Source organism: Numenius arquata, chromosome 16 (assembly GCF_964106895.1).
Source record: "Numenius arquata chromosome 16, bNumArq3.hap1.1, whole genome shotgun sequence".
Taxonomy (NCBI): Eukaryota; Metazoa; Chordata; class Aves; order Charadriiformes; family Scolopacidae; genus Numenius; species Numenius arquata.
The window spans coordinates 3,090,330-3,101,580 of record NC_133591.1 but is presented as its reverse complement, the minus strand read 5'-3'; the positions used below and the strand labels follow the sequence as shown (position 1 = coordinate 3,101,580).

Genomic DNA, 11,251 nt, shown 5'->3' with positions numbered 1-11,251 from the left:
GGGCATCTCTGGGTGACTGGGAGCCAGCAGCACTGCCCGGTTTGAGGCATCCCGCATCGCCCCGTTTGTCCTCATGGCTCTTCCGGGTCTTGGAAGTGAAAGAACTTTCCCATCTCAGCTGCAGTCAGGGAGGGGGTGGCAGCGTACCCAAAGCCATCGCTCTCTTCAGTTTGACACTTCAGCAGCAAATTTTATTTCAAGTCCCTGTGTCTCGCCCCCCGGATGCGACACGGCGGCTGGTGGCAAGCGAGCCCTTGCCCAGGGCCACCCGGTGCTCCCAGGGCTCCAGGGTGCTCCAGCACCGGCTTTTCCAGGCGCCTCATCTCTTATTACAAGAAACTACAGAAGAGATCAAACCGGGAACTGCGGTTCTTAGGGCCATGGCGAGCGGGTTGCTGTGACGACGTGACGCCAGTCACCCGGCGTCTACCCGGTACGGGAAACCTCTGGACACTGTTAATCCTTCAGGCACACGCATGGAGACCTGTTAGAAACATCCAGTTAAAAACATGTTATTATTTTTTTTTTTTTGGTGTGTCTGGCGCTGGCTGCCGGCGCTGCCGGACCAGAGCAGCTTGGGGGGCTGATGATGGTCCCCAGGTGGCCACCCCGGTGCTCTGGGTGGCTGTGGCGAGGTGGGCAGGATAGGCTGGTGGCTTTAGTCCAGCTGCAGTGGCACAGTCACCCTGGGACAGGGACACAGCTCTGCTGGGGGACATCACCCCCACTGGCTCCTCACCTGCACAGGGTGAGCACGAGAGTCCTGAGAACGGGATTTTTTTGTCCTAACCGGCTACCCCTCCTGCATTTGGCTGCCCCCAACACCTCCCCATGTGTCCCTAGGTGTTCCCTGACCCAGTGTGGGGACCTCAGCAGCGGGTGGCCCAACTGGGGACGCCCAGCCCCGAGATACCCCCTCCCAGGGGATAGTGATGGGTGATGGGTCCCCTCCTGCTGTTGGTCCCCCCGAGCTGTGCTCAGCACGGCGTCTCCCTCTCTGCTTGTGAAATTATCGTTCCTTTTAACACCTCTTTTATTTGAAAATGTAACAATTTTCTGCTTGTGCAGTTCTCGAGGAGTGACTGGTACCGGCTCTTTTCTCTAAGCTGGTTTAGTTGGAGGGTGTCAGGCTGGTCCCTGTGCCGGGTGAGGAGTGAGTGGAGGTTGGGGGGGTCCCATCGCAGCCAGGCAGAGCCCCCCCTCCATAAGCCCCACTGCTTTGCTGGTGTGGATCTCCCCTGAGCCGAGACCCAGCACGCAGGTGAGGGACAATTAACCTCCCGAGGGATTATGCAGGATTTGTGTCACTCCTGGGACTTGGCAAAGCTGTGGATTTCAGCCACAGTCATTACAACACGTCGGAAATTAAAGACAAGGCTGTATTTAACTGCTGGGGGGGCTGGCAGAGGGGCTGAGGTTGTCCCTTCTTAGGGATGAAGGTGAGAAATCCCCAAAGCTGGTGCGATCTGTCTGAGGAGCCTGCTGGGGGGGAGCAAGGTTTAATCCCCCCCACCGAGGACCATCATAAGTGCATAAATGACAGACCAGAGACAGCCGGTGCCATAGCAACTGTAAAAATATAATAGCTCTTTCTCTGTAGCTGACCCTCCTTTTCTCCGGGGAGTTTACATGCAATGGCTCGGTGTGCCGAGCGTGGAGACCCTCCTGCACGCAGGTCCTGCTCTGGAAGCCTCAGCAGATGGGCTCAGACTCACTTCCAGCTCCGACGGGGGGGATGTGAGAGATGGTCTGCGGTGGTCCATGGGGAGCAGATCCCCCCACAGCATCCCTCAGCGTGGGACACCGGGTTGACGCCACTTCCCGGGTGGGAAGCAGCAGCCGTTCAAACACTGGCATCTTGTAAAAACTAAGTTACTTGCTCTCCTGAAGAACCTCTGGTTTTCGACCTTTTAAATCATACGAGGTGGGCTTTGTAGTCGCACCTTGGGCTGATCTGGGCATGCAGGAGCAGCATCAGGCAGGCACAGCTGTAGCTATTCCCACCACAGCTCCAAGCCGGAGCTGTGCAGGGGTTTTGCAGCGCAGGGATGTGCAACCTGCAGGTTCCTGCCTAAAAGCTCCCTGCGCCGAGGCACCCACCGGGTCTCAGTTTCCCATCACGCCAGGGCTTCTCTGCTCCAGCCGTGCTGATGTGCCGCGCCGTCAGTTCGATGCTGCTGTTGCCCTTCCAGCATCCTCCATCCCTGACAGATCCCCCCCTCGGGGTCCTCAGGGGTGAATGAGCCGCGTACGGAGCCTCAGCTCCCACCTTCTTCTTGGGTGCCCCATCGCCCACCCGTGCCGCTGCCTCTCCACACCGACCCATCGATGCGTCTGCCTCTTCCCCCGCACCGGGTCAAGGCTGCCGCTGTCAAGTCAATGAGGAGAGGGCTTTGAAATCTCCATTTATTGTTTTTTTTAGAAGCTGCAAGCTGGAAAAACCATTGCAGGTTCTCAGGGCTGCTGGAGATGGGAGGAAGGAAGAGGGAGAAGGTGTCTTTGGGAGACGGTTTTCATTGTGGGGAGCTGTGCTCCCCAGACTCAGCCCCGGTGTTTTAGGGTCCTGCGAGCGCCGAGTTCCCAGCAGGATCCTGGCTCTGCAACCCACTGGAGAGATTTTTCCCCAGGCTTTTGTTTATTCTGGTCACAGTTTCCCAGCCCCAGTGTGAGGAGCTGGGTGTGCTGCTCCAGCCTGGCGTGGGGCTCGGCGTGCTCATCAGTGACATACCAGATGGGGGAGTTTTCTGGGTAAAATGTTGTTATTTTGCCAGTTGTAGCCAAATATTTTTGTCCATCATCTGCCATACAGTAGGAGTATTCCAGAGAGGAGGCTACGGAGACTACGTGGCATTTGAAATAATACACAGCTGAAGCCAGGGGTGCACAAATCACTTTAGATTTAAAATGTAGAGTTTAACTCCACCTCAAATCACATTTAAATTTGAATTTCCATTGAGTTAGAAGTTGTTTCTAAACAGTACGATAATTTGATTAGCAGATTGCTTTTATCCTACCTGCTCATCCATGCAATGAAATGCAGAGGAGTGAATTGTGGTCTTAAAACAACTATCCTGTTTAAGCCGCAGAGGCAGCAGTGGGAAGTTTAATTTAATTAGCGTGATACTCAGAGATGTAACTTAATCACATTAAGTATAGATCAACATGCTCTCATTTAAGCTCTCCAGACTTCAGAAAACAGGGCCCAGTCATCTCCCACCCATCTTTAAGCCAAGGAGAAGCAGAATTTTCCAAGGAAAAGGAACCAGCAGGGCTTATGGAGAGCTTGTCCCTGCGCTTGTTTAAGCTAATTTCTCCCCAAAGGAAGGTAATATATCGGTAAAAGCTCCCACTCCCTGTATAGCACTGTTGTTCCTGGGGAGAAAGAAGGCAAACAAATCACTTGTTGACCCTCTCAAATGGTCTAAGTGTTGCTGGCACCACCAGCCACCTGAAGGTCTCTGGGCTCATTCGGTGTGCGGCTGCTGCCCACCCCGTGTTAGCCTGGAGTCTCGCAGAGAGATTGACAGGACTGAAGATTGTACAAAACCACCACGGTTCATTAACAGGACTGAATCTGATCTTCTTGCTCCTCCGGGCTTCCCTCTGCCAGTGCTGTGCATTTGAGTCAAGCTCACCAGGTTGGTCATCGCTTCCCGGAGCTCCAGGAGGACTGTGGGGTCCCCTCGGCATCACCCCTCAGCCGCATCCTGCCGGCACAACGTCGGGGGGGGGACCAGGCAGAGCTTGTCAGAGCACAAAGGCTACGGCAGATCTGCCAAGGTGTTCCAGGTGCTGTAAAAGCTGCTTGGGCTCTTAGAATCATAGATCCATAGAACCATCTAGGTTGGAAGGGACCTTTAAGATCATCTAGTCCGACCATCAACCTAACACATAAAAAAACCACAACAAACCGTCACTAAACCATGTCACTAAGCACTACTCTTTTTGGCCCTTAGAATAAGTGGGGTTTGTTTCTTTGTTGGGAAAAGTCCTAAAGGAGTTGTTTTGGCTCAGCTTGTGCAGACCCTGATGGAGGTGGTAAACTGAACAATTCCTGATGTCCCCTGCCACTCAAGAGGCAGCTCCATGTCTCCAACATCATTTTCACAATAGCAAAAGCGAGAACTGGGCAGGACAAACTCTCCTGCCTGGCCGAGGCCAAGTTCAAGGCTTTGTCAGGCAGCCCGGGCTCTCTTGGCTGGCGGCTGCTGTTGGTTTAAGTCAGTCTCATGCTGGGCTGGAGAAGCTTTACATGTGACACGCGTGACACATCTGTGCTGTGCCCTGGCTCCTCTGGAACCTGGCACCTTTTCCCTTTCAGCATCCCCGTGTAAGCAGAGCCACGGCTCCGCACTCTCCCAGCGACAGCTCCGGATCGGGGGAGCGCCTGGGCTGTCTCTGCCCCCCGGGTAGTTTGATTCACTGCTCACATCTGATGGCGCTCCTCCATGGTGTTTTATGAAGCTGCGATGCCTTCATTATGAGTGTTTATTAACCTGTCTTAATTGCCTGTTCAAGACTGTAGGACCAGCAGTTGTCACTAAATGGCAGGCGGGGTTGCAGAGCAGCAGAGCTGAGGAGGAGCTGAGTCTGGCCAGCTGTTGGGTCAGTCCTGGGGGTCTCGGGTCAGTTCTGAGAAGCCCTGGGCTCCTGACTCTTGGTCCTTCTCCCCCCACACCTCTTTTGGAGGAAGGGGACCCCATTCACAGAGCTCTCCATGGACATACCCTTCTGGCACAGGCTGCTGGCTGGAAGAGATGCAATGGTGCCACCTGGTGAGACCGGGCAGCCGCGCTCGCTGCTCCCCCAACAGCCGTGGGGAGCAGAGCCACAGCCGTAGGGACAAACCAGGCGCCAGACCCCCGACACGGCATACCAAGTCCTGTGTCACTTGCAGGGGGGCCCAGCCCGAGGCCAGGGGTGACTCCCTGGGGTGAGACTGGCATCCCGAGGTTCGAGTCAACACTCAGTGACTGCAGACGAGAGTTGTGACCCCCCACCAGTGGCACCCAGAGCCACCCAGGCTGGATTCCCACAGATCCCAGAGTCTTTCAGGGAACCACCTGGATCAGCAATCCCAAATCCCCAAGCAACCCAGCCCTGCTGCTGCGGCTCAGTAACATTTACTCTGCCACCACCTCTGTTAACAGGGTATTTAGCAAGCAAATTAACGGTGAAAAGCAAATAGCATACAAGGAAATAGGTTTTCTCTACAGCGGATATGGCACAGGTATTCTCCCGGCCCCTCTGCCAGAGGCAAAGTACGGAAGGGGCCAAATTCTGATTAATCCTGAGTCCAGAGCTCCCTCATTTTCTCCTGGGAAAGGAATGCCCAGCACGGGTGGCATTGGGATGGATGGTTCCTGCCATCTTCAGGGCCACCCAGCACCGGCACGGAGCTCGGGGGGCAGAGGACACAGCCCAGCTCCCGGTGCGGCAGCGGAACCGGAGCCGGGGATGCTGGTGGGACTGGGAACTTGTAAGATGCCGGGACCTTCCCTGCTCTCTGTGCCGGGACTGAGTCTCTTCCCAAGCGATGGCAGCGAGGACCAGCTGTGGCCGTGACGGTGGCCGGCAGCCACGTGCCGGAGTGCAGCGTGGCCGGGCGCCGCTGCCCTGGCGCTAATGCGGTTTGTAGTTATTGGAAACTGGACTGCGAAGGAGCCGGGATCCTGTTTCTATGGAAATGTCCTGGAGCAGCAAACGAGGGAAGAGAAAAACAGAAGACACGTTAATGGGAGCCGCCAGGCAGGGCTTTCTCTGAAGGGGCTGTGATTTCGACAGGAAGCCTCTCCTGTCGATAACGTCTCCTCAGCTCATCGTCACCTTCCCGGCGTGGAGGAGCCCATGGGAACGTGCCTGGATGGCACGTGGCATCACGGATGTTGTCACTTTGCACCTCCCGGAGCTCCCAAACCCCCAGACGATGCCAGAGGCTGTGCCCTCCCCAAAGCGGCCCCACATGCAGGGACACACGAGGGCTGCCCCGTCCCCATGTCACCCAGCCCTGTGGGTCGCCATCCTGGGGACTGCAGGGCACCTCGGCCCCAGGTCTGGGGGTGCTGAGGCCTGGCTGGGGCAGGGGTGTGTGTGTGTCTCGTTTGGGGGTACCTGGTGGTGGGGAGCCCCCGGGAGCTGGGGGGCCTGGCTGTGGTCCCCACTGGGGGGCCGGGGCCTGGTTGGGGTCCCCCCACTGAGGGGCCAGGCCCTGTTCAGCCCCACCCTGATGGCTGGGGCCTGGAATGGGGTCCCTCTCTGAGGGTCCATGCCCAGTTGGGGTCCCCCCTTGATGGCCAGGGCTGGTCGAGGCCCCCTCTTGAGGGGGCGGGCCTGGTTGAAGCCCCCCCGAGGGTCTGTACCCAGTTGGGGTCCCCCCTTGATGGCCGGGGCCTGGTTGGAGTCTCCTCCCCGAGGGTCTGTGTTCACTTGGGGTCCCCTCACGATGGCCAGGGCCTGGCTGAGGTCCCCCCCGAGGGCCCACGCCCGGTTGAGGTGCCCCTTGATGGCCGGGGCCTGGCTGAGGTCCCCCCCGAGGGTCCGTGCCCGGTTGGGGTCCCCGCTTAATGGCCGGGGCCTGGTTGAGCTCCCCTCACCGAGGGTCCGCTCCGGGCTGAGGCCCCCCATTGAGGGCCGGGGCCCGTGCGGGGTCGCCCCCCGAGCCCCGCCGGTTGCCGGGGCTGCCCGCCGGCCCGTCCCCCCCGGCGTCGGGCACGGATTGGCGGCGGCGGCGGCGGCCCCACCCCGGCGGGCGCGGTTGGGCGGTGCGGCCCCTTCAGCCCGGCCCGGTCCGGCCCCGCCGCCAGTCTGCCGGCGCTGCGGAGCTGAGGAGCGGCCATGGCGGCGGCACCGGCGGGTAGGGAGGGCTGGGGGCGGCGGGACCGGGGGCGCGGGCGGTGGGGCTGGTGCCGGTGCCGGACTAACGGGCCTCTTCCCCTCCCCTCCCTTCTCCCCACAGAAGCGGAGACCCGGCAGCGGCTGCTGCGCACCGTCAAGAAAGAGGTGGGTGCGGGACCGCGGCGGCCGCCCCCCCCCCCCGGGAGAAGCCCCCCGGCCCCTGTCCCGGCTCGGTGACCCCCGGCCACGGGACCCTCCACGGTCCCGGGCTCGCCTGCCCGCAGCATCCCGCTGGCTCCTCCTGGAGCCGCTGCAGCGGATTTAATAGTTTCCTCCCCCCCCCAAAAAAAAAAAGAAAAAAAAAAAAGAAAAGAACCCCAGCCCCGAGCAGGGCAGCGGGTGGTAGCGTGAGCCCGGCCCGCTCCGGTGGGCTCCGGCTGCCCCCGGTTCATGGGGAGCTGGGGGAGCATCATCCCCGCAGCGCCAGCAGATCTTGGCACCCCCCGATGTCCTGCATCTTTTGCAAATTGCAAACTGCCTTTTGCCGTGGGCAGAGCTGCCCTCACAACGTGGCATTTTCCCCACAAGCCAGGGGAGAAGGGGCGACTCCCGGTGCCGGGAGCGGAGGTGGGACGAGCCCCTTCCTTGCAGCAGAGCCCCCCCGCCTTGTCCGGGTTGTTGGGGAGCCCGGAGGCCAGGCGAGAAAATGGGGAGAGCGTGCACATGTGTGTTCGTGTGGCCAGTGCCGAGCGATGGCGGTTCACCTCTGCCTGCTCTGGTCTCTCTTCTCGGGCATCTTTAACTCTCTGTTAGTTTATGCTGCGTTTGATGCTGAGCTGCCTCAAGCTCCTTCTACCTGTGCAGAGTTTAGCGTTTATATAATGTGCGTGGCGTTAAGGCCGTGAGCTGATGGTGGGTGTAGACGGGGAGCCGAGAGTCCCACGGCTCTGCCACGTCGTCCCTGTGTTGCTTGTGCATGGAGGTGGGCTCCTGTCCGTGGCTGCGGAGTCTAAAGGGGCTGAATGTTGTGGGAGCCTCGACTTGCTCTGCCGTGTGGTGGAGCGTTGGATCCCCATGGTCATCTCCTTGCCTGTGGTCTGTCCCAAAAGGTCACCTCTCCTGGGATTTTGGTGGGTGTGATGCGTGACCCTTTGTTTCTGGTCTTACAAGCATCTTGATAACCAGCTTATGGGCTCTGGGAAGTGGAATGTCCCTGCTGGGAACACTGCTGGGAGTAGGGTGACCAAGACCCATGGGTGGTAGGTCTGGGGAGGGTGACAGCGCAGCCTGTTTGGCTGTTCATCCAGACCACTTCCCACCTCTAATCCTGTGCCGGGTGTGGTGGTAAGGAATACTACTTGTTGCCTTGGCAACAGCTATTAAACCAGAAGAAGGGTATGACATTTATTTAGCATCCTGGATAAAGCTGACATCTCATTATTACCGTCTGTCTGTATGGAGAGAGACAGAACAGCAGACTGTGCGTCGATGGGGATGGGAAGCGAGGGTTGCCCATCGGTGTGATGATTGTCCATCAGTGTGCCGGTTAAACTGCTCGGCCAGCGGACAGGAGCTTCCTTCCGGAGACCGTGGTGGCCTCCGCTGGCTGTCACCGCACATGAGCATCTTCCACGCTGGCATTCAGTACCGGCCTCCTCTCCCTTTGCTCTTCCTCCTGGGGCTGCCTTGCTGGAAGAAAGTGCAGCTTGTGCCTAGGGCAAGAGAGCTGAGGGTTGTGACGTGCCCTTCTGCTGGCTTTTTGGTAAAATAAACATACTGTATGAGGCTTTGGTGAATGCGAGTGAAGGTTGAAGGAGAGAGGTGATGTATGGGGAAAGCCCTTTGGCCCTGGTGAAGTGCCACCAGGCGATGCATCACGGTGCCATGACGTGGGTGTTTGACAGTCTGGTGTCTCTCCAGCAGCCCTTTAGCGAGGGCAGTGCTGACGCAGAGCAGAGATTGTTTTTTCTGGTGGTCTCGTTGCTCGGGACGTCAGTGTGGATGTGGGTTCTTTGCCCGCACAGGCACTGGATGGTTGCTTTTTCCTTCGGGATTCTCCCAGCTCGGTGCCCGCTGGAGGCGGTGAGACCTGGCAGGGCTTTGGTCCAGCGAGGTGGGATGTTAGCTCACAGCCACACGGGGCAGGGGGGGGAATTCCATGTCAGACCCCCACTCTGCGATCTCTCTGCCTGCATTTTGCTCTGTTAGGATTTAAAAACACCTGGGGAAACATGATCCCGTAGGTGATGTAGTTCATTATTTAGTAACATCCCTGAAATTGGGACCTGCTGGGACGTTCTTCTGCCTGGTGCTCCCGGCTCATTAGACCCATTTTGCTTTTGTTTTTCCTTCGTCTCCTGTACTGACTTCAGGATAAGTCAGGAGCTTGTGCAGACTCCAAGGAGTAGTAGAAAGGGCCAACTGCAGAAATCTCTCTCTTTTTTTTTTTTTTTTTTTTTTTTTCCTTCACTACGTATTTTCATTTTATTAGACCATGTCAGCTTTTGCTTGAGCCATGGCTCCGTGTGATCTGCTGAGGTCCTCGAGTGCAGGTGAGCTCCACCGAGACTGGGGAGAGCCACGGGAAGCCACACAACATCTGTCATCCTAGAGCGGTAACTGAAGGAATAAAATATTGTGAAGGCAAGGTCTAATTAGGCAAGGGAGATAAACAATAAACCGAAATTACCTAAAGCACCACAACGAGCAAATGAACTTCCATATTTGGTTGTTGCCATTGTTAATGCATTTTTATTTTTAATGAGATTTGCAGGTTGAAATGAGTTGTGCTATCACCATCTCCTCCCATATGGTTATAATAAATCAAACTCATCCTGAAAGCTGCAAAATTGACTATTTGTCAGCAGACTGCAAGGGAAGGAGTGGGAACATGACTTTCTGAGGAATCCTGTTTCCTGTTATGCAGGATAAGAAGCATAACCAAATCCTCTCTGATTTTCTTTTTTTTTTTTTTTTTTTTTTTAGAGCTTTTATCAGTTGGAATGAGGCTCCTTGAAAAACTCAGAGCCTGAAATATCCAGGTTTAAAAGGTGCTGGATTCTCAACAGAAAATACTCTTCTTGCAACCCGTGCTCCTCCCTTTCTTTTGCAAGTTTCGTTTTTAATGGAGGAGAATCCTGCAGTGTGTTTTTGATTACCCCCAGGTAATTGCATGGCATACAAGAATAGGTGGGGAAGCAGGTGTTACCTGTGAAATACAGGCTGTACTTCACCGTGCCTGGAAAATGACTTGTGTGAAAAGCTGAAGGGAATATGAAAGTAAACAGTCCTCTTGCTTATTCTTCTGCAACAACTTAGTTTATATTTAACTTGCCGCTCGGCAAGTAGCTTTAAGTCTTTTACTCCTCAATAACCGTTGTGCCTGTATTGAACATTTTGCTGCCTGTTCTTCGAATTTCTTCTTAAAAACCATTATTGATTGACCGCAGCCTGCTTGCTTGCTGATGCCCTGTGCTCTCCTATGGGATATATTGCTTATTTTTTAATAGCTTGAATGCTTGTCGCTACGTAGCTGTTGACTAATTCCGTCGTCTTCTATCATAGGGACAACAGTCAGTCTCTCTTCCTCCCACCCTTTAAACGAAGCGCCCCCGCTCCGCAGCCATATTGTCTGGTTCGTGGCTTAAATAACGCAGAGGGACTGACAAGAGCAATATTTTTGCAGCTTGGGTTTGTTTTTCTGGAGCGTGTCTGTACGCCTGTGGTTCCAAAATATCAGATTGCGGGTGTCAATGCCAGCTATTTCATTCTGGATTGGTAGAAAATTGTAAATTAATTTAATGCTATTAGGATTTGAAAAATTAATGTTGATAGCTTTAAATGTTCTTAAGGCCAAATTTTTTTTTTTTTTTATTAAAAAAAAAGGCCTTTGTGTAGCTGTCAAAACTGTTCAGACAAAATGAAGATGGGGATGATAAGCTGCAGGTTTGTAATGAAAGCTGCTGTTTGCAGAGGGGCCTTCTGATGTCTCTCAAGCACCCAGGTCAGCCTTTTTCAGATGTTCCTATATCAAAAGTAAACAGATGGCTTTAATGCAGCATTTCTCGATTGCCTGCATCGATCTCTTCTGAAAAAGAGTATTACTAATCGCTGGGGACCATTTTCTCTCCTTTTGAAGATAAAAGCAGTGGTGTGCAGAAGTGCTCTCATGCTCCAGAGACCCCTGGCTGGACTTTTCATACCCAGGACAGGTTTCCTGCTGCTTCCTTCCTTCCTTCATCTTCCTTCTCTGCGTTCAGGGAGACGAGATCTGTGTGGCAGAGGAGAGGAGCCTCCTTCCTCCCCACCCAGCCTCTCCTCTCTGCTGCCAAAATGTCATCCTCCTCTCCTTGTGGCGTCCTGGCCGTTGCCATGGAAATACCTGCTTTTTTTTTGCACAGATTCGGGACTTCAAAGC

The 11,251-nt window shown here is 55.4% G+C and overlaps 1 protein-coding gene across 1 annotated transcript in view; it reads left to right on the top strand.

Annotated features, from left to right (window-relative positions):
• The first annotated feature begins 5,221 nt into the window (after positions 1–5,221).
• Positions 5,222–11,251, top strand: part of SGSM1 (small G protein signaling modulator 1) — a 42,831-nt gene continuing 36,801 nt past the window's right edge. The window contains exons 1-2 of the mRNA XM_074159779.1: positions 5,222–5,261; positions 6,956–6,999. Coding sequence (XP_074015880.1) covers positions 5,222–5,261; positions 6,956–6,999 — 84 coding nt within the window. The remainder of the gene's footprint in view (positions 5,262–6,955; positions 7,000–11,251) is intronic.